This window comes from Vigna unguiculata, chromosome 5 (assembly GCF_004118075.2).
Source record: "Vigna unguiculata cultivar IT97K-499-35 chromosome 5, ASM411807v1, whole genome shotgun sequence".
NCBI lineage: Eukaryota > Viridiplantae > Streptophyta > Magnoliopsida > Fabales > Fabaceae > Vigna > Vigna unguiculata.
The window spans coordinates 633,895-657,707 of record NC_040283.1 but is presented as its reverse complement, the minus strand read 5'-3'; the positions used below and the strand labels follow the sequence as shown (position 1 = coordinate 657,707).

General features: G+C 31.2%; 4 protein-coding genes across 5 annotated transcripts; 2 read left to right on the top strand and 2 right to left on the bottom strand.

Annotated features, from left to right (window-relative positions):
- The first annotated feature begins 1,082 nt into the window (after window positions 1-1,082).
- On the top strand, window positions 1,083-4,353 carry LOC114183494 (chloroplastic group IIB intron splicing facilitator CRS2-B, chloroplastic). The gene is made up of 9 exons (XM_028070525.1): window positions 1,083-1,314; window positions 2,041-2,257; window positions 2,341-2,425; window positions 2,532-2,599; window positions 2,708-2,758; window positions 2,857-2,930; window positions 3,536-3,594; window positions 3,675-3,751; window positions 4,024-4,353. Exons 2-9 carry the CDS (start codon window positions 2,045-2,047, stop codon window positions 4,138-4,140), a joined length of 744 nt encoding a protein of 247 aa, XP_027926326.1. The 5' UTR covers window positions 1,083-1,314; window positions 2,041-2,044; the 3' UTR covers window positions 4,141-4,353.
- A 1,496-nt stretch (window positions 4,354-5,849) lies between these two features.
- LOC114184047 lies at window positions 5,850-6,853 on the top strand. The gene has a single exon (XM_028071281.1). It carries the CDS (start codon window positions 5,887-5,889, stop codon window positions 6,574-6,576), a length of 690 nt encoding a protein of 229 aa, XP_027927082.1. The 5' UTR covers window positions 5,850-5,886; the 3' UTR covers window positions 6,577-6,853.
- Window positions 6,854-7,168: 315 nt separating this feature from the next.
- Window positions 7,169-11,717, bottom strand: LOC114185082. Its single transcript, XM_028072583.1, has 5 exons — window positions 11,014-11,717; window positions 10,830-10,885; window positions 8,942-10,720; window positions 8,306-8,417; window positions 7,169-8,177 (listed from the first exon to the last, which is right to left on the bottom strand). Exons 1-5 carry the CDS (start codon window positions 11,162-11,164, stop codon window positions 7,459-7,461), a joined length of 2,817 nt encoding a protein of 938 aa, XP_027928384.1. The 5' UTR covers window positions 11,165-11,717; the 3' UTR covers window positions 7,169-7,458.
- A 1,689-nt stretch (window positions 11,718-13,406) lies between these two features.
- Window positions 13,407-22,574, bottom strand: LOC114184077. Of its 2 annotated transcripts, XR_003604544.1 has the most exons (3): window positions 20,963-22,574; window positions 20,079-20,145; window positions 13,407-14,053 (listed from the first exon to the last, which is right to left on the bottom strand). XR_003604544.1 is itself a non-coding variant. In XM_028071317.1 (1 exon), the coding sequence occupies exon 1, from the start codon at window positions 21,936-21,938 to the stop codon at window positions 21,168-21,170; it is 771 nt and encodes a 256-aa protein (XP_027927118.1). In that variant the 5' UTR covers window positions 21,939-22,574; the 3' UTR covers window positions 20,857-21,167. The 2 variants fall into 2 exon arrangements, 1 of the variants encoding a protein (XP_027927118.1); XM_028071317.1 differs by lacking the exons at window positions 13,407-14,053; window positions 20,079-20,145 and having other exon boundaries at window positions 20,857-22,574.
- Between the last annotated feature and the right edge of the window lie 1,239 nt (window positions 22,575-23,813).

The following is a 23,813-nucleotide window of genomic DNA, read 5'->3' as shown; positions in this document are numbered from 1 at the left end:
GATGTTGAAATTTTTACATTCAAAGAAAACGTGGTTTGTGTGGTTGTTTTGTTAGCACATGTATATGACAGAGGCACTGAAATATAGCACCCCCTCTTTGACGAGATTCTATTAAGCGTCGATTATCTTTCTAAAACATGCATTGACTTTGATGATACAATCTATTCCAGAAAGTAAATGCAGCATAATTGGGGGGTTTTCTCCATAATTGTCTTCTGTGCTGTCGTTGCTGAATAGAAGATGCATGTGCAATTATATATTACATATCACACCCTGTTAAATATTCGAATTAAAATGAGTCCAAATTGGTTTTAGTTATGGTAAAACTTATATATACTATTACTTTTTACATTTACCAAAAGTTTATTTTACTAAAGTTTCTTACTAAAGATATATCTATCTATGTATATATATATAGAGGGAGTTGTTCTTCTTCTTGGCAAATGTTAATTACCTAGAATAACATTCAAACTCAAAACAACCATTTTTTTTAATAATTTCTTTGTAAATTGAACCATTTATAGACCAATATAAATTTGATTAATTGGATTAAATCACGTCGGTCAAGTTATGTAAATTTTTTTAGATTCAATCAATTTTTTAGTTATTCTTGTGTTTTTTCTTTTTGTTTGGACTTGTCATGGCAAATAATTACACATAATAGTATATAAATAGTAACACAATAATAAGAAATGGCATTATAATAATCAAAACCGTAAAACATAATAATTATTAATGTTATATTTGGCTGATATTTTACATGTACAAATTTGTGTTATTTTTTTTAATTAATATTCGAATTTATCTTTTATGATTTTTAAGTAATATATTTTAAGTAATTTTTCAATTTTCTCGTTCTCAATATTTCAAAGTCATTAAAAAAATAACATATCATGTTATAAGATAAAATTATTAAGTTATCAAAATTTAATAGTAAAAAATATGATCGTTCGTAATATTTATATAAAACACAGTACGTACCTCTAGAACATCAATTCTATTAGCGATCATCAAATTAGGTAATTATGCAATTGCTTAATTATCAATTTAGGAATTATATTATGCTAGAAATAATTTTCAGTACGTTGAGTTGAGTTGTAGTTTTGGTTAATATAAAAGAGAGGCTTTAATTGGGACTTGATATTGAGAACTAAATCCAACTGCTGGGAAGGAGGGTTTATCACAGAGCGTAGGATTAGATGAAAGGGAAAGGGTGAAGAACAACATAAGATATTCGCTAACTATTTTTCGTGTTTTGTTTTCTGATTTTGTTTCGTTTGCAATTGCAGTTGCAACTGCTACACTATCTATCCGGTAAGCACTGTCTCTGTTCATTTTCCCATACATATCTTTACACTATCTTCTCATTTCCCTTAGTTTCTCCTCTTTTTTCATCTAAGTCTGTTCTTCCGTTTCGCTCATTGCTTTTGGTTTTCTTACTACTTATTGGGACACTTATTGCGAATACAGTAGTTTGTTTTGAACAATTTTTTTCTTAATGGGTCACCCTTTACACCTAATTTTGTGATGATGATTTTGTAATCTCCTTTTAGTTATAGTACAGTCTAAAACTTTAGATTTGTTTGAAAACCTTATGAAAGCGTTTTATGGAAGAATCCCTTTGTATGATAGGTTTTCTTCGCGGAGAGTGATACCAACTGTTGGGGTTTTCCTTCTGTTCTTCATTCAGATTTGGAGTGTTCTGTTATGTTCATGATTTGTATTTAGCAATTATGAATTTATTAGTTATCGAGTTATTTAATGACTTGTGAAAGAAGTGGTGTTATGTATTCAATCTTAGTATTTGTGATTTATCTTTAATTTACGTTGATATCTATAAATATAGTGTTTGGTGTATGCATATCTCTTATGAGTTACACGAGTTTGACAACATTGGTCCAAACAAAAGTGTGTAATGTTGAGGTTGTAAGTGACTTTACTGAAAATTGGGTTTGCTGACACCTTAGTTGTTATGGTCAATTATATAATGAGATGTTTTTTTTTCATACTCACTTACATATCCTTTTCATCTTTGGACAGATCAATGTTGCATGCAGCATCTGCCCCAGGCCTTTGTTTAAGCTATCCCAGGAACATTCGTCATCCTCGTTATTTGAAAACACCTTCTGTTAAAACAAGACATTCTGTTCGCTGTTCGGTATCACAGACAAGTAATGGAGCTAAAGTGGAATATACTCCTTGGCTCATTGTTGGCTTGGGTAATCCTGGAAACAAATACCATGGCACTAGGCACAATGTAATTATTCAGTTCTTTGTGAAATTGCTTGAAATTGAATACACTGCTATTTGTAGTGAATCTTATGGTTTGCCCTCTATTAGGTTGGATTTGAAATAATTGATAGCCTTTCTCAAGCAGAAGGGATTAAGATGAACACAATACAGTCAAAGGCCTTGATTGGAATAGGTGCATCATCCCCTAAGCATTGATTTTATTTTGTTCATTCCCTCCTAGTTTTGAATTACATGGAAATTCTAACACTGACTTACATTTTCTTCCGTGATCTGTACAGGTTCCATCGGAGAAGTACCAATTTTGTTGGCAAAGCCCCAGACATACATGAATTTTAGTGGGGAATCGGTCAGTTTTCACCGTAAATATTTGATAGATTTTTTATAAAGCATACACATACTTTAGTTTTCATCATAATTTGTACCTAATTTTATCTTATTTCTAATATTCTTGAAGGTTGGGCCACTTGCTGCATATTATCAAGTACCCTTGCGTCATATTCTACTAGTATGTATTTCTTACCTTCTGTTTAATAGCAGTTAACGACAATTTACATGTGTTTTGCAATTTTCATTTAGCCTAAGTTTTCGGGAAATTTTATGTAGGTTTATGATGAAACAAGCCTGCCAAATGGTGTTTTAAGGCTTCAGCCAAAAGGTGGACATGGACATCACAATGGGTAATGCTTGTTGAATTCATTTTAATACTTTTTATATATCAGAACAAAACATGATTTCAGAAATTGGAATCATGTGTTTAGCAAATATTCTGTATGAATAGAGAGACGGTGAACAGGCCTTTTCTAAACTTCTTGACATAAGATAGAAATTGAAATATCAAAATTTAAGGTTACAGTCGGTTCAGTAATCGTGGCACTTGGATAGAAAATGAAATTTCTTATTGAGGAGGTGGTTTGTGAACACAGCTTTATCACATTTGGTTTAAACTCTAGAGTAGAATTCTTTTGTTTGAATTTTAACTTGATTGACACTTATTATGTTCTAACATTAATTCTCTGTTTTCTTTGAAGTAAAATAATGATTTGAATCCTATCTCTGTAAACATAGGATTGTAGCTGTTTAATTTTCTTATAAGACTTTTACTTCAATACAGTTTGATGGTGAAGATCTGTTGTAAAGTATCTCATATGACTTATAGATAACACACCAAGAAAATCATCCTAATACAAACCGATTTTGTTTTAAAGAAATGAATTTGCGAACTGGTATATTTTTACTGTAATGGGAAATATTAAATTCTATAGCTGGTTTTACATTGCTACAGATTGAAAAATGTGATGGGCCATTTGGATGGTTGCAGTGCTTTTCCTCGACTTGCAGTAGGTTAGTTCCTTGTCTCAGTCACCTTCACAAGGTTGCTTCAGTTGTTCCAGCAGTACTGAATTTCAAATTTGTGTTTGTAGGAATTGGAAATCCTCCTGGAACTATGGACTTGAGAGCATTTCTTCTACAAAAATTCAGTTCTGTGGAACGAAAGCAGGTTTGGTCTAGTCTTATACCAAGTTTGAATTGGTTTAGTTCTTTTATAATAGCATACACCTTTTTGTGTGCTTATGCTATTTGCATAATACTATGTCTTGCAATTTATTTTGACTGGAACTTAATTGCAGAAGATCAATCAGTTCTGTTATAATTGCATTGCACTGCACTTTATACTGATAAGTCTGTCAAATACTGTGTTATAAGTTATGATGTGCAATTCTTTTTGTCTAAATTGAAATTTGATTAGGATTTTCCTTTTCCAAATGACAGATTGATGCTTCATTGGAGCAAGGAGTTGTAGCTGTAAGAACAGTTGTGCTTAGAGGCTTTGACCAGCATGTCAATAGATTCAATTTAGGGCAAAAGTACAAGTACCATAAAGTGTAATTTCACTCAAATGGATGAGCCAGTTTTGGCTTAGATGAAATTGATGTGTATGTTAGCAGATAGCAATTATACCTCAGAAACTTGTCATGAGTCATGAATAGTGCATTTTTTTGTAAAGCACATACACCAGTCAGTGGTCATATTCTAGTCTGGAAGATGTTGTTGCATAGACCAATCAAAGAAAATGGAAAATGGTAGGGCATGTGGAAGCAACCTTTGACCCTTGGAAACCTAGCTAATAATGTTATGCTAAATAGTAAGTGATCAAGAGGGTGAACCCAAAACAAACATCATTGTCTATGGTACATGTGCCGATGATTCCGGAACTAGGCCCTATGAAATAAAGTTTTAAATAAATGTAAAGGTAAATCTAATTAAGCATTTTAGTGAGTTTAAATTAGTTTGCATAGTATACTCAGATAAGGTGTGGTTTGTTCTATTATTCCATAATGTTCTGTAATCTGAAATGGTATTTTTTATTTATATAATTTGAAATAATTTTATATTCGATAATATGAGTTATAATTTTGGATAATGTAACCTAAAATATAATTTTGAACTAAATATTTAGAGTATGAGTTGGATTATGTAATTAGAAAATATAATCTAAAATCTCAAAAATAATTTCGAATAGTTAATCTGGAAATATTTTAGATCAAAATATAATATAAAAGAATAGTCTGTTTATTACCTAATTTATAAACTGCTATTAAGACAATAATTTTAGATTTTAAGAGAAAAGACATTATAGTGAAAATTTTTCTTTAAGAAAAAGTAGATTATTTTAGTAAATGGGTTGTGTAAGAAAAGATGACTGAGTAAATAGGTGCCATAAAAGTTAGACATTTTTAATATAAGGGGGTTGAAATTGAAACCCATATCACTTGTCAATTTCAACATTTGAATATAAACGTAAAATTTAAACTTATATTCACACAATAAAAAGGCCAATTAATGATTCACCTGTTTCATTACTAACTTGGTACCTCAATTAAGTTCATGACTTCACTTTTACATCACATATCAAAACATCAGTTTTTAATTGATTGTATTTAAGAAATTTAAGTAACATATGATCATTTTATTATATTTTTAGTTAATTTCAATTAACAGCTGAGCGTCAATAAGAATATATATTAAGAAATTATACCTTTAACACACTTCCGTCATTATTGATGAAATTGTCTGAAGTTGTTGGAGACACATTCATTTCTTTGCTGATAATATTTTTTGCAGCAGTTATTATTATTAATTTTGTCAGACAAAATTAGTCAAACATTGATTTTTTTTTTTTTTTAATAATTCATGAAACGGTAAATTCGATTTCACACCCTCTACCTTTTTTTTATAACTTTTTGTTGTATGATGATTTATCCACTTTCCGTACAGAACACTGATGGGGTGGGGGTACCCTAGTTGTTACACTTTCAAAGCACAAAAAAATCTGTTATTTAGCAAACAGAGAATTATTAAATTATTAAATAATTAAAATTTCCTAATTATCTCAATAGTAAATAAATATTTAACCATTTTTTATATTTTTAATATACTAAATATTTTTCCTCTTCTCAACAAAAACGTCTATAATAGCAATTAATAGTGATAATAAGAGAACCTGGGATTCTTCAACCGTGTGGGACCCAGCATATTTAGAACGTTGGACTTAGATTTATTAGACCGTTGCGAACTCAAATATTTTACTGAACAAAGCACTGAAAAGTTCCGATAAGAGCAACAAAAAAGGAAATGACCCTCTTAACGAATGAACACAACATGGCAATATCAGAGGCTTGCAACGTTTCTCTGCAACAGCACACGAACCCCACCGTTGACACCATCTCTCTCATCAGTCTAACCTCGGCGCAAATGCAAGGCTTTCTGATGATGGACTTGGAGAGAGGACCGAGATATCAAGCATACGCTGAGCTGAGGGAAAGAAAGCTTCGCATGAAGAACATGAGACAGCAAGAGCATGAAGAAGAGGAAGAGGGTGTGGAAATGGAGGTAGAAGCAAAGGTTTTGACCCCACCGAGGAAGAAACAGGTGAAGTTTCAAGGTAGTGGGGTTTCTGGGAGAAAAGGGTCCTCCTCCTCTCTTGTGGCACAGTCTGTTCCTGACTTTTCTGCTGCTTTGAGGAAGGAGAATAGGAAGCCGGTGAATGGTAACGTGTTACCTACTCTGATGGAGTTGACACCTCCTTTGAAGAGTGCGTGTGGTGTTTTGTCGAGTGCAAGAGGGAGTAAGTCAGCGAATGCAGGTGAGAAGAAAAGGGGTGGTGGAGTTCTCATGCCGAGGAAGAGCTATGCCAGCATTGATGAACTCAAGAGTTTGTCCTCTGCTACTGCTAATGCCATCAATGGTGAGAGTAGAGGTGGAGGAAGGAGTAGCAGAGTGATGACAAGAAAGAGTGTTATAGGGTACAGACAGCACATTTGAGGAGTGTGGAAACTGGAGTGCAATGAATGAGTTTCCTTCAACCTTTGATTTTTTTTTTTTAATTCTCTTTTTTGTAGGTTTGTGATAGTTATCTTCACTGTTCATTCTTTTTGTAAGTTTCAGTTTGAATTTTTTATTTTTAATTGGTTTTTGGAGGAAGTTACTTACATTATTATCATGTAAGTGTAAAGCTTTTATTATTTGTGAGAGTATCCAATTATCCATCACCATGACACTGTTATAGAGAGAATAATAGTTTTTAATATTCCTGTGTTTATTGGGAAGGATTTTCCCTACTGTGCTTTGGAATATATTAAAATATGCAGCATGTTTCCCTTGTTAGACTGTTATTAATCATCTCTTACTGAATAAATAGACTAAATCCTGTTTATCAGCACTACAAAAAATGGAGCTTTCATAAACTGTTTAACTCTTACTGAATAATCATTAAGTGACTTGAAGATTTTGATTGAAATTTGTTAAAAGCAATGAAGGGAATTTCATATCATAAACTCTCTAAAATATTTATTCAAGTGTTTAGAGTAAACTTAACTAGATTATAAGTAAGATTCAATCAAACACACACTCCTTGTTCAATCCACCCCTTGATGTTTGTCTTTTCGTCATCAAAGCATCATTAACTAATATTTGATTTAAGGCTTGGCTATCAATGCATTAACTCATATTTTTGTGTCTAAACTACGCAAATCACAGCCATATATAATTGAAAAAAAATAAAAACTTGGTCACTGGACGTTATTTTGTCCACTAATTCAGAGAGCCCAAAACATAATCCTATTTGTACAAAAAATACACCTTGTTAGATTACATCTCGCCAGAGAAATGACTAGTGAGATGTTGCATGATCAGCAAAATGGAACTTTAGAAGGTGATGGAGCCATGAGTGGAACCTACAAGGTCTTCAACAACTTCATCAACCAAAATCTGAAGTATGTCCCCATCTATATCAACACCAGCCTCACATGCTTCAATACCAAAGTCAGTCCATTTCCCCAAGGAGTGGCTCATTTCCCATTCTATTATTTCATCAGGTACCATCCCAACCATAGATAACCACTTGTTGATCTCCCTCTTCACCTCTTTAGCCAACATCTCAGCTCTCATGCATAAGGGTAACTTTGTCCATGCCCTGAATCCAGAGTTAAAATAAAGGCTGCAGTTTGATTCTAGATATTCCACAACACAATCAAGGAGAAAACCCTTCAGTTCCTTTCTCTGTTTAGAATCATCACAACTCAAATCTGTCCACATGGTATCACTAGTCATGCTCTCAAGATCATCAACGAGAAACCGATGAATTATGAGTTGTGGCCCTTCATCCTGTCTGCGATCAGTTGTAATTCCAAGCACCAACTCAGCATGCAAGAGAATATCCTTCACATGGTTAAGCTTGCTTATTGTTAATTCTGTCCCATAAGTGTGCAAACTTTCCAATGCCCTGGGAAGTTGGCTGACAAGATCACTCAGTATCTCACCTATCTTCCCTTTGGTAAAGGATGTTGCAGAATCTGAAAGTTCGGTATCATGTTCTAGTTGACCACAACATGAGTGATTCATGGAATCAGGGTGAAAACCATGCCCTGGAATTAAATCAAAGGCCATACACATCAAAAAGAGAAACTTGGTCAAAAGTACATGGCTTTAATAAATGTATACACAGAATTTTTTGTTTTTTTCATAAATCACGTTTATTGAAACTCTTCTTTACCTGAGCTTTCATCCAGACTACTGGAAGAAAAGGAAGCTTCCAAAACAGATCCAGGACTGAGATGATTACCATTGCAAGAGGTTCCTAATAACCTTTCTTGTTTTTCCCCATACTGAGAAGAAAATAAAGCAAAGATCATGTCAGAATTCCAATTTTCCACCAATGGGCCAAAAGCATATGAGAATTACAGCACAAAGTTTAGTACATCTGATACCATGTTCCATTAGTATGCCTCACTATACTAAAAAATAACATGTTCCTTCCTTTTCTATACACAGGACGAATAATAAACAATATAGTAAGATACCAGACGATAATTTGATGCAAATGAAAGAGAAAAAAAATGTGACACCCTCCCTCCATTGCCGCAGTCTGTCATTTATACTGACACAAATAGCCACAAATGGAGAATGCTCATAAACATAATCATAAATAAGATATAAAAGCATTTCAAGCTGCAGTACCATCTAATTATATTTTCTTGCTTAGACTCAAGACACGTAGATAACATTGACTACAAATTCACAATGAAATTGAGCAACTGGATATTATAAAAAGATGATTGATAACAAATGCAAAATGACAGGAGAATCTAAATTTTGAAGCAGTGAGACAATATAGACAGAAAAGACTTACATGCAAACCAACATTTTCATTAAACACATGATGACCATCATGACAGATCAAATGCTCTGAACTTAAAGCAGATATCAGCTCTTGAAGAATCATGGCACTTGATTTTTTAGGCGGAACACCTGTAGCCAATTCTTCGTCCCTTTGAGAGGTCAATTCCTTCAATTTTTGTTCTAGAAAGGCACCTAAAGCATCAACTCTCAAGGGTTTAGGCCTTTTAATACTCTCATTGTCAGTGCTTGTCTCTTCCCTCTCGGCAGTTATTCCTATCTTTTGCTTCAGGGGGGAATTAAATGTAAATGACACTACATCATTGATCTTGTTGTCCTTAACCTTAATAACTCGTTCTCCTTGAGCAACTTGTTTATTTTTTATAATAGAATTGTTCAAGGAAGAAGCACTGGAGTCCCTCCTTTTGCCACCCAATCCATTAGAATGGAGATTTCTCTGTTTTGCACCAACTGAATAAACAGAACCTGTGCCTTCTAGTTGAGTGGCATGTGGGATCCTTCTTTTTCTCTCTAATGTTCTTACGTGAGACAAAGAATTATGCTGTCGACTGTACGGTTTTCTCTCTAGGTCAAATCTAGAACTATCAGCTTTGGTTGGTGATCTTGTCCTTGTTCGACCAGTAAGACTTCTATTCATAGAAACAAAGTCTTTAGCACCATTCATATCACTCGTAGATGATGACACCCCTTTTACTTGCATATCGCTCATTGTAGATCCAGATGAATATCTTTCACTGCTTAACATCTGTTCTTGTGTTTGAGTTTTGTGTTTTGGGCGAAAAGAAGATGCATCATCCTCCAGGGTCCTTGATGGTTGGCAAGATGAATTCCATTTAGGTAGACAATCATGGGGCATTGACAATCTTCTAACAGTGGGCTCATTCCATGATTTATGTGCATTATTTTTCCCCTTCTCTTCAGTATCAAGAGAAATGAACTTTTCTTGGCTTCTCAGAAGAACTACATCTCTGTCATGTCCAAGGGAAGTGAATGACTTTCCCTTCTTCTCTGATGATTCCATAGAGGTAGCTGTGATCACATCTGAAACAACGGGTGGAGGATCCAGTGGCTCTCCCCCAACCTCAAGCCTGCAGTCAACTACATCTAGCAGATTACCACAGTTTTTGCAAGAGGTCTGCTCCATCAATTGCTTGCAAGAGCCAGCTTCATAACAAGATTGATTTTGCACATCATTGGTCATAATACCAGTCTTGGGAGGGTACATGGAAGCAGTGTATGTAAGAGAACCTTTGGCCCTACTTCTGCTTTGCAGTCCAGGCTCCAAAATTTTAGTAGCTGCTCCTATTAACCTAGAGCTTCGAGAAGCACTCTTTCCGGAAGGAATTCTCGGGCTCTTCAAAGAAGAAGCAAGCTTCGGATGATGATGATGATGGTGATGATACTTTCTTCCTCGTGATAATACATTCTTAATTTGGAAAGCCTCAGCTCCAAATCTAGTCACTGCCCTTCTCTCATAGGACCCGGTTTTCTGAAGCTTCTGAGGTCTTGAATCATGCTTCACAACTCCCATTTCCAAACCCATGCCTTGCCTCTCCAACTCACAATGCTCACCACCCAAAGACTCGTTCTTCTCATCAGCACACAACGCTTTCTTGGACTTATCTCGCTGAGCGGTCGGAATAGATTCTAGACCCATCAACCTGGCTACCAGACTCGGAACTCGCATTTCACTCTTCTGCTCTACATCTACGCCATGATTCCCACCTTTTTTATTAGCACTTGGGAAACCTCCACTGTTCTCATTAGCAATCTGCATATTGAACATAGCCACAATACCCAAACGAAACAATCGTTAGCGCCAAACACTGAACAGAATAGAAAAAAAGAATTCATACAACCACTCAAGCATAGAATGTTACCAAGTGAATCTTGGAATTTGGCATCTTTTCATCCCCCTTGAACTTTTTCGCACGAGCTGATAAACACTCAACAACAAGAACACATATCAGTCACCACAAACCAAGAACACATTTCAGGCCAAATTCATATCATACTGAATAATACTATTACATCGTATGAACGTAGATTTACTAAGAAACTAACCAGGAGGAAGAAGCTTCTTGGAGAAGAGCTTCTTCTTGGAGAGTTTCCTCTTCCAATCAATGAGCTGAAAGAAAATGCCAACACAACCACCCGGTTTCTGCTGCACCTTCCTCTCCGTGATGGCCAAATTCTTCGCCGTGGAATCATTCATTTCTGCAACACTCCCCAGAACCACCGACACTGTAATGGAACCAAAAGTCAAAACCACCTTCCTCAGCAAAGGGTGTCGTTCTTCTCTACTCTACTCTACATTGTTAAAACCAAAAAACGCATTCAGTTTTCAGAAAACTCTCTCTCTCTCTCTCTCTCTTTCACACCGATGAGAAAAGAACTTCTTCACATTCCCTGGCCAAGAAAACAAAACAAAAAAAGAGGAAAAAAGAAAGCAGCTTTCTCTTCCCTTTAGGTACCCAGTTGCAAAACCTGACTCTCACTTATGGAAACAAGGTACAATAATGTTATCCACAAAAGACATGGGAACAACTCTGCTCGACCTCTGTGACAGCCACGAAAAGACTGAGGCAGAAAGCAACTCTTGATGCAAAAAACGACACCGTCACAAGGCACACAGAAAAAAGAAAAGGCAAATACCCTTCCAGAACAGTAATACAATTACATGGCAAGTTAAATCACAAGCAGCACCAATGCTGCTAATGCTACTGCAAACCAAAAAGTTAAGGTAAGGTAAGGTTCTTGTGGTTATGGTAGTGAGGCGCGTGGGAATAAGAGAGTGTGTCATGGGTGCATAGGATAAGGCGAACCAGACAACTGGGACACCCATGCGCATGCAAGCATCGGTCAACACACCCAAAAATATTAATATTTTCGTCATCGGGACAACAAACAGGGAACAGTGGTCTGGTTTGTTGGGTAACGTTGGGTCTACGTCTCTCTGCTATTCTGCGCTATGGGGGCGCCAATTCATCGCTTTTCATGCTTCTAATTCACGCGCCCTCATTCCACTCGCTCTTTCTTGTCACCGTGACATATGCTTTACGCTCTTTTTTCATCACACTCATCTAAATTTATAAAAAAAAAAAATTTAAATATATTTTTCTTTCAAGTAAAATTTAAAATTAATCTTTTTTCCAAAATTTTAACCAATTTAATTTTTTTTCAAAATTTTTGATTAATTTAATCTTTCATTTTTAAAAGTATTTGAATTTAATTTTTTTAATTAAATTTTGGTAAGTTTATTTGACATTTCAAATATATTTTATGATAGTATTTGAATTATTTACACCGTTTGATATATCTATGTTTCAATACTGTCAAATAAATTTAATAAAATTTAATAAAAAAAAGTAAACATACACATTTCTAGAAATAAAAAATTAAATTGGTATAAAATTGAAGTTAAAAAAACATATTTAACCAAAGAAAAACGGCATATATGTAGATAAGTTTTGATAAGTAACAAAGAGCATTTATCTTTTGTAGGAATGAGTGATGAAACTGAAGCAGAACACTTTGCAATGGCATAAAGTTCGAAAAGGATACCATTAATCATTCTAAACTTTTTTTCCTTCTTTTCCGTTATTATTACCAATTATTTCACCAAGAAAAGGGTGTGAGAATGCAGAATGCACAGTGTAATGTGCTACACTTTTGGGGTTAAAATCTTTCTAAGCATTTTATGAAATTAATCGATTCATCATATTATGTTAATTTATGAATAAATTGTAAAGTAGTAATAATTAAAATATATTGTTGACAGTGAGTGAAATGCATTGTTTGTTGGCTATATATGGTAACTATTATGAAGTAAAAGGTGGTGTTGAATAAAAAAAATGAAACAAAGTATAGAAGTTACACGTGAGTTTTGGTGGACCCATGTTCAAAAGAAGGGCAAAACAGTAACAAAGGTAAAAATATGTGTGTGGTAGTGAATAAAGTAGTGTGGTCACAAGAAGAGTGCCTGAAAGTGAAGTTTTATAGAGTGTCCAATCGAATCATCGTTGTTCTTAACTGTTCTTATATACTAATTGGATTCCAATGATTTATCTTTTACGATGTTAGATTTAGACTGCACACAAATCTGCTACAGATTCACGTTAGATTTGGTTTCAACCCATGACAGAATAAGAGCCAATAGAAACACGAACTCTCAATATATTTTAGGATCTATGTTCGAAAAAGCTAATAAGAAAATGCAAGATGTACCAGAAATACAATATATAAGAGAAATTTTATTTTGTAAAACTTAAATAAGAATCAATTTTTACTTTACATTATAGTATAGGATCAATTCCTTGTTTTCTTTTTCTGGAATCGATATATCAAAATATATGTGTATGAATCAGTTCCATACTTATCAAGATCAATTTCATCTGGTCTCATGGTTTGCTTTCCCTCATCGTCCACATAACAGGTTCAATTGGAATAATAATGTAAAAAGCTCTTTCTTCCTTTTAAATATGACTATCTTTCCATGATGTTCCTCCATTTGGACAATTTTTCTTTAGATGCCTAGATTTTCCACATTTCCAATATATTACTTTTTTCTTGTAGTTCTTGTTCACATGTGTTCCACTCCTAACGGTGATTATAGAGTTAGTTGACATGTTTTCATCACTTTTCATCCTCCTTTCTTCAAAATAAATCTTACAAGCAACTTCATTAACGGTCAAGGTTTTCTTTTCATACATCAAGACTGGCTTGATAAGCTCGTAAGAAGACGGAAGAGACCAAATGAGCCTTAGAGCTACATCTTCTTCTTCAATCTTATCTCCAATCATCTCTAGTTTAGAGACAATTGCTAAGATGATTAGAGATTTTTGTATCATCACTCATGCGTAGGTTATGAAACTTCTCTAACAACAACCGATTTGAGATGCTCTTTGCCTGATATAAGCCTTCAAGTCCCACTTCTCTTCCTCCAATTTAGAAGTTTTTCCTTTTAAAGTCTTGTGCAATCCAGAATTGTATCAACACATATTTGACTTGAGTTTGCCACAAGCCAAAGTTGATCCTTCCATTAAATTTATCCATGTCACACTTGACCGCCCTTGCAAATATCATTGCAACCAAGGATGATTCTCTAGCAAGGAATTAATAATTTTGATGTTAAGAAAAAATCCTACCCAACCAAAGACTCTTGATACCACTTGTTGGTAAAAATCAATGTTTCCTACTCAATCACTCCACAAACAAATAAATATAAGCAACACAATCAACACAAGAACAAAATGTAAAAATTTCAAATACAGAGAAAAACCACTAAAAAAATAATAGGTTAAAATACTCCCTTCATCCATGTTTTTGTTGAAAAATCTCAAATAGGTCCTAAGATTTTTTTTAGTCTCAATTAGGTCCATATTTTTGAAAATGTGTAACAATTAGGCCCATTCCGTTAGTATGATATTAACGGTGTTAAGGATATGCCACGTGTCAACTCCACATTTTTTTGATTTTTTTATAATTTTTTTATAATTTTTTTTTTAATTCTTTTTTAATTTTTTATTTTTTTTTGAAAATTATTCATGCCACGTGTCACGTCAATATTGTGCCACGTGTCACATCAGTAAGGTGACACGTGTCAAATTATTATCTGAATCTCAATTTGGTCCATATATTTGTTATTTTTATTACATTTCAGTCCATTTTTTAAAAAAATTTTAAATATATTTATTTTAACCTTTTACAAAATTGTTTTAAAATTTTATATTTAAATTTATAAATTTTTTATTTTTAAACCAACTCTAACATTTGTATATAAATTATTTAAAACAATTTTGTAACAAGTTAAAATAAATATTTTAAAATTTTAAAACAAAATATAAAATAAAATTAATATTATTAAAATTGTTTAATAAAAATATCATTATAAAATTTATATAAAAGTTAAATTTGATCTCAATTTGGAGAAGATGAAATTGAAAATTAAAAAAAAATGGACTAAAATATAATTAAAATAACAAATATATGGACCAAATTGAGATTCAAACAATGACTTGACACGTGTCACCTTACTGACTTGACACGTGGCACAATATTGATGTGACACGTGACATGAATAATTTTCAAAAAAAAATTAAAAAATTAAAAAAATAAAAAATTCAATATAAAACTTCAAAAAAATGAGGAGCTGACACGTGGCATGTCCTTAATACCGTTAACATCATATTAACGAAATGGGCCTAATTGTTACACATTTTCAAAAATATGGATCTAATTGAGACTAAAAAAAATCTTAGGACCTATTTGAGATTTTTCAACAAAAATATAGACTAAAAGAGTATTTTAACCAAAATAATAATATGTGAAAATTCTTACAACACAGACAAAACTCCCAAACTTCCTAATTACATTCTCAAAGTAACAATTTAACCTAAATTTCACCGTATTTCACTACAAGAAAAGAAAAAAAAGTCAAATAAACTTAAAATGTTTTAAGTAAGAAACATCCTTAGTATACAATAAATTTATTAAATAACCACACACCTATTCTAAGACATACCCTAATGATATGGACTTAAAAAATATATTCATCAATCCAATAGTTACCATCCAAGCAAATATAATTACACTTATATTAGTTTATAATAGATTAAGTAAAATATGCTTAGGATGTAAAAATAAAAAATATCAGTGCAATGATACAGGAGGAAAAGTCAAAGAGGACATGTACTGTATTATTCATTTATTAATGGTACATTATGGATGTTACCCATCCTAATTTATAAAACTGCATCAATATAAAGAGAGACAGGATCACAACATGATTGTGAAAAGCAAGACCCAAGATGAAAGATGGACTAAGAATATTTGTACAGGTTGGAATAATTTTTTCTTTACATAACAACACAAAAGAGATTTTTTATGACTTTCATAAATTCCATATTTTATATGCATACATTAATTTTTCTTTTCATCACTGTGTTTAAGCATATTAGTCTTTCTTATCAAACTTTAAGTCAAGTAATTATGTTATTGATTTAGAATGAAATTATTTTGTGATTATTAACTTCACATTATGCTTACATCCTTAGCAATATGAAATGGAGACAGAAGAGTTCTATGTACTGTGTCTGTTGTACTCAGCATATGAATAAGATATCACATGCTGTTGGTCTTAGACTTGGGTGACAATAGTTTATGACCTGTTAGTGTCAAGAATTTGGATCGAAGAAGATAGATACATGCATTGTTTTCTTTTGTCCAACCATTTTTTTTTTCAACCAATATTTTAGTATCAAAGAGTAATTTTTGTTACTAATCCTAAATCAAAAAGTAATTTTTTTTGTGATATTATGACTGCAATTATATTGATTTCAATAAATTCACATATATCAAATACTCAATTAGATAATATACGAATAAAAATATATAATATAAACTTTTGAATTTCATTTGTATTTTAGTTTAATCAGTAATTTTGTTTTTATATATATTTAGACTTTTAATTTAATATTGTGGTCTTTATATTTATTTTTATTCGATGAAGTCTATCTTTCGTAAAAGAAATTAATATGATTTTTTTTTTTGTTAGATTAATGTTAACATCCTTTAAAAAAGTATAATTTGTCAAAATCCATAATTTTGTCACATGGTACTTTTAAATGGAAAATGTCATAAATTTTAGACTTAGATTTATATGTGTAACACTCTTAAAGTTAACGTCAATTTAATTTAAATATCAATAATAACTTTTTTTACAAAAAAATAAATATATTTTAATAAATAATTAAAAATAATAATAATAAAAGACGAGCCAAAAACCTAAATATATAAATTAAATTATTAATTAAATTTTTGTATTTGATGTTGATAAGAGGTTTTCGTTACCAGCACGGTAGGGCACACTATACTCTTCAAGTCATGTGTTTGTCTGAACTACCTGCATACCCATCACATCATATACATTGCTTACTATTTTTGTTCCTATTTTGATTGTATAATTTACTCATTTTGTGAACAAACAAAAAAAAAAATCAAGTATTTATATCCTTATTAATATTCTCCGATTTAAATTCCGAATACATAAATATTTTAAATATTTTTGGAAGGGATTTTGTTGTTAAAGATAATTCTGTATAATTAGAATAGTATTGATACAGAATAGGTATGGTTTATACAAGAAAAAAAATTAATATGCACATGGAAAAACATTCAACTTGCACCGACTTAAATTACACATATCTTTCGTCCACATGTACAGTGCTACCAATTTTAGAGGAAACAATAAATTATTTTGCATTTCATTTTATATAAGCTAATTCAGTAGATAAATTTTATAGAACGTGATAGCTATCTATCAATATATACCAGATATTTATATGAATTTTTTATTAATAAAAACAATATTTTAATATGGGATATATTATGAATTTTTATTTTTATTTTTAACTTTAGAAATATGACATATGTATTAAAACATTTTTTATTAAGAAAATATTTATATAATTTTTTTCTTAGGATGATAATAATAATAATAAGAATAATAGGTTAAATATGTTTTTGGTCCTTTCAGTAAATTTGGAATTATTCCATTCCAAAATTTTGGACCAATTTAGTCCTTCATTTTTCAAAATATGTAAATTTAGTCATTTTAATCAAATTTTATTAAATTTATTTGACATTTTAAACGTGTTTCATAATAATATTTGACTTAACATTAAAAAAATGTGTCAAACAATATAAAGAACATCAAATACAATCATGAAATATGTACCAAACATCAAATTCACGTATTTTGTTAGGATTATATTGGTCCAAAATTTCGAAATTATCTAATTTTAAAATTTATATTTAACCCATAATAATAATAATAATAATAATAATAATAATAATAATAATAATAATAATAATAATAATAATAATAATAATCCTGAAGTAAAAAAAAAATGTAATGGAAGTGACCTGCAAAACTGAACTGTCAATATAAGTTGATGCCTTCCTCATAAGTTTTCCGGTAATCAGGTGTAGTTTTAGTTTTTTCTCCTTTTTGTTTGAGAGTTTTTAATTAAGTATATTATGATTAATTTTATTTTAGTTAAAATTCTTAAAATTGAACTTTTACAAAACAAAATATCAAACTGAATTGTTAAAATTATTTTAATTCACTAAAAAACCAATTGTATCGTTTTCTTTTTCAATCTAAAATTTTTCATTGTGATACTTAAAGTATTTATTTTTTAAGATATTGGTCCTTGCATCAATTCAATGTACTAATTTGCTAATATGATAAATTTAATAATGCAACACTACGTTCACACTATATATACGTATATTTTCATGTAAATAGGAATGAATATTATTAGTGTAAATTTTTTTAAAATAATAGTGTCATCCAAGAGAAAATTTTGATCTAAGCCGAATTTGTATTTAGGTTTCAATATGTATATAAAAGAAAGATAGTAACATCAAATTTACAACATTATAAACCAACAAAGTTAATGGTCTGAAAAAGTTTTGCACTGAAGTCATATGTATACAAAAGAAATATAGTAAAGATCAAATTTACAAAAAAATTGAAATAACAAAATTAATGGTCTGAAAAAGCTTTGCACACACAATTCTAAATATACTATATTTAAATATAATATTAAATTACAAAAATGTTAAATATAAAAGCAACTTTTTAAAAATTTGATGTTAAATTAAGTTAAACCGGGATCTATGATTTTTTTTTAATTGATAATGACTTTTAAAATAATGTTCATATTTAACTTTCCTCTTTTGATGTTGATTTTTTACAAAGAGGATACAGAGAGACGCAATAATAAAATATGAGTTGAATTCATATATAAGAATCGATATTATATCAAATTCAAAACCTTAAATAATGAAATTATACATTTTATTTTCGATCCTAAATCTTAAATCTTAATTTCTAAACCATTTACTAATTTTCATAAATTTTAAATTTAAATTTCTTAATTTTTTTAATGTCTTTCTGTTAATTTAAACAACCTCACATGCACTTCACTTTTCTTCTAAATTTACTTTTTAAAATCCATCTTCAAACCCAAATAGAAAGATTAGATTTTCAATTTTTTTTGAAAATCATTTACTAAATTTTATAAATTTTTAATTTTTTTAAAACTATTTTTTTTTTAATCCAATCAATCTCACATACACTTCGTTTTCCTTCTAAATTTACTTTTCAAAATCCATCTTTAAGTTCAAACAGCCAGATTAGATTTTCAACAATATTTCATTAAAAATTGTTTTTTTTACTTCTAAAAATGTTTTATAAAAGCCAGAAACAAATTTTAAAACGTAAAAATAGAAAAGGTTAAAGATCGAAGAAAAAAATGTAAGTGAAACAAAATAAAAATAAGTTAGAAACATTTTAGTTTTATTATAATCGAAAAATTATTTATGAAGAAAATGAAGAAAGTTTGTATGAAAGAAGTATTTATATAAGATGTGATTTCCACCGTCCATGTTTTGTCATTGCAACCTTCATTTCAAAGTGTCACATGATTGATGGTTTTGGGCAAGAAAGTGTGTGCAATTCGCATCTCCATTTCTTTTACTTCTTTTCACAATCTGATATGACTTCTACCTTCCACTGCTACAAATCCTTTCATTACTTTTCCACACACATCAATCATCCTTCTCTTATTATCATAAATCATCTTCATTTACTTTTCATTTTTCTAATTCAATTTTAAACTTTTTGTAAATTTAACATTTTTAAATTTCATTTTTATTAAATTTGTTTATTAAATACTAAATTTTAATCTATTTTAGTTTGTAACATTACTTACCTGCATTCAAAATGTGTTGAAAATAAATTATGAACTTTTTCAAAGAATAAAACAGTCAGATAAAAAAAAAACAATAATACTATGACTCTTATCTTTTATTTTTAGATATAATTTAATATGACTTATTGATTAATTTATTATTATATTTTTTTAAAAAAATTAATAATACATATAAATTACGTCACGTCAAAAAATAAATAATAAGAATAAAAATTGAATCTGAAAATATCATTTTCCAAAAAAATAACACAACCTTATTATAAGTCATGAAATTTTTGAAAGTAACAGGTAATTGTGCAGATTGACGAAGAATAATGATGGTATGAAGTGACTTGAAAATGAACGTACCTAGTTGATTGAAAGCACATTGTTGAATAAACTTTTGAACCAAAGTTTGAGTAGCGCAGAATTTGTCCTTGCAAGGAAAAAGGAAAGGATAAAAATCACATCTTTTCTATTTGTCCATTTTCATGCTTCTTTATTCCATCTATCAACTTTTCTTTACAACTATGTCTCAAGCTTTTTTTTTTTTTGCCTTTTTCTTCTTCTTATTCTTCTTGTCTTTACTCCTTCAACACCTCTTATTATTAAGGGTTAACCTTTTTCTCTTTTCTTCAACAAATTAATATCTTCAAAACAAAAATAGTTGAAGATTTCTTCGGAAGAATGTTTGTGTAGTTGGTTCCTTAAAGTTCAAGGTACTTACTACTTTTTAAACATGAAGTAATGCCTTATTTTGTTGGGAATTGAAGTTCAATTTGACTTATTTGAAGCCACCCAAAAAGCATCCAATAGGGGATTTAACTTGTAAATTAAACTTCGAACAATCATCATGAAAAATTTAGTCAGAAAGCATTATTATTGAAAATAATGAATCCATGCAACACCAACAACAACAACTGAATGCAGAAGAGAAACACGTCGTGTTCATTTGAAAGAATTATTGATTTTGATTAAGACTAATCTTAAGATGAAGGATATTTTATCCAAATAAATAAGATTGGGTTTTAAACATAGATTTACTTTGAACGTAAATTTTGTAGAATCTGACGTGACTGAATGAGACAATGCATGATTAATTTTTCCATTTAGGCTCTTATCGATGTAGAGAAAGAGAGATGCAGGGTAACAGAGGAAGAAGAGATACTAAAATGAAAGTCAATGTATTTACACATAGTCCAAAGAACAAAAGTAGAGGAACAACAAGGTACAGCCACGAAAACAACAGTTACCTGTCATTTTGTGCCCCAAAACATGTGCTTGCATTATATCATTCTTGTCCATCACCTTCACACGCATCTCTCTTTGTACCACTTTGTCTTCACGATGCAAAACCATTCACCATTCAAAGTTTTACCTATACCTCATTTTTTTTTTCTAGTTCACATGGTAACTGGTAAACCTAAGAAAAAACAACATAGACCGACCCCAAGAAAACTAATGCTGCCTCTTGCTCTTGTCTCTATTGCCGGAGAAGATTGAAGCCAAACCAAATAGGTTTGCAGGAGGAACATTCAGGACAGGATTCACTCTAACACTGCTACCATAGGATCCATGATTCTTGTAACTCAACGGAGGTTTTTGATAATAACCCACGTAGGGGTGAGTCAACCTTGTGGAAGAATGTTTCTGGGAATTTGGCTTAACATTCACAACACCCTCCTTTGAGAGTGGATTATTCCTCTTAACACTCGGTGTTGATGACCCAGTTGAATTGCTTCTCGATAGAAGTGGCAAGGGACAGAAGCTCCTTCTGTGTCCATTTCCACAGCTGCTACTTCTTTTGAAGATCCAGAAGGACTTGGAACTTTGCTTCTCGTACACTTCATCGTTCAAACACTTGCTTTCTTTGGGGTTCTCTTTCTTTGAGATAGTGTTAGGTGGAGCATAAGCAGCATAAGGAGGAGGCAATGGAGGATTATTCTTCGGTGCCGATTGCACCGTTTGCTTTGCAGGAACGTTCTTTCTCTTCACCTCAGTGGGAAGGATCCTCCCGTGTGAGAAAAGTTCATCAGCTGAAGATGACTCAAGCTCGAAGCTCTCACTCACGTAAAAATCAAAATCAATGCCGGAATTCAAATTTGATCTGAAAGGGAGTTGCTCAACGGGAATGACATCAGAGTGGGAAAAGTCGTGTGAGAATGAGATTCTTGGACTGACGGAAGAGGAAGAAACTCCGCAGTTTTCTGAGCAAAGATCAACGGCCATTTGGTTGAAAAAAAAGTTTGGAAGGTGGAAGAAGGGTGAAAGGGTGAGAGGGTAAAGGAAAAAAAGGAAAGTGTTTGATAAGAGAAAGAGGAGAGTACAGCAGAGGATTTAAATGGTTGGAAAAGTTAGCAGAGCAGTGAATTTGATTGATTCAAACCTAACAAGGAATGCAATAAAAGAAGCATCTAAGAGTGAAATGAAAAAGAATGCCATAAAGAGGGGTTTGAATTATTAAAAAAGGTAGGAGGATGTTGAGTTTGCAACTTTACTGAGTGGTCCAAAGTGGACAAAACGGGATCAGAGGGATGGCTAAAAGAGGATATGCCTTCTGGTTTTTGTTTCAAGTGAAGCAAAGTTTGAAACTTTTTTTTTGATGAAGGAACGTGCAGAGAGTGTTTGTGTTGTGTTGTGAGCTAAAAGCCGGCTTCAGTTGAAACTTGAAACTGGTTAACCAGTTTTAAATGTGAAATTAAGTAGCGAGTAGAGAGAAAGAAGGAATAAATTATGCAGAAAAATGATAGAGTTATGCAGAAAAAATGATAAAATTATGCAGAATAACATAGCTATTGCCGCACCTACAAAGAAACAAAACCAGAAAGATGCCAACGCATGAGTTTGTACTCCATTTGGTACTCAATCATAGACACACCAATTTTATTATGCAGGCAATTATGCATTTTATTCAATACACACACAGCTTTAGGGTCTCCTCACTGTTATCTAAAACCAAATCCATAAAGTGTAAACTAAATTACATTTGGCTTTGTTTTGTTTTACATATAATGTCAAAAAGACTGTCCCTGTCATCTGTTAAATCCATCCTATTTTTAATATACACTTGCATCATCATTCATCAATTATATAACCTATTTCTTTTTTCTAATTTTAAATTAACTTAATATACATTTCTGATTATATTAGATAACTGAATTTCATTACGAGGAGAGATAATATGTGACTTCTATATTTACATAATAATTATACATTGATTACTCTTGTTTTGATTTTTTTTTTTTTATCTTAAAAAGTATCATCTTCTTGCTGGTTGAAGAATAGGTTAATTTCTAAAGATTTAGATATGTGTAATTCAATTGAATTTTAATCGGTTGCATTTTCGTTATTTATTTTGAGTTAATGAAGAATAATTTGCAAATTATGGATAAACTAGCAAAGATAAATACATGTCAGATATTAAATAAATAATTCAATTTAAGTACATTAATTAATAAGCAAAAGACTACAACAATCTAAATATAAATTGAAAAAGAATGTTAACTTTTATGATAATCATTTAAAAATATGTCTAAAATTAAATATAATTAACTAATATTATAAAAATTTATTAAAATATTTTTGAAATGAAAAAAAAAACCCTAAATTTTGTACCTTTAGCAGGTTCCTAAAACGACAGGGGAACACGCCGTGGTGTTTCCGTAACTACGGCAGAAGTAATCATGCAATGCAATTTTCACCCTCTAATTTTTTAATTACATCAAACCAAAATCATAAACACGATAATTATTTCATATTTAAGTTTAAAAATAATTAATACACGTTTTCTACTTTTTTTTTTAAATTAAAAGATTAATATATTATGAAAATAGACATCCTAACAGCCTACTCTATCCGTTCAAATGTTTAGATTTTTAAAATTAGAAAGGAGTTGAATTGCATTTAATTAAAGTTGTATATATAGTAATGAAGAAGAAAAAAATTGCATATCTTTTTTTCTTTCTATTTTATTACATTCATGATTACAATATGTGCAGTTAAGCTACATAGAAGTGTTTGACAAGTGTTTTTGGTTAGTTGAAAATTGTAATTGCAATTCAATGAAATGTTGAGGTGTTGTTAGATATTCTATAGATCATAGAG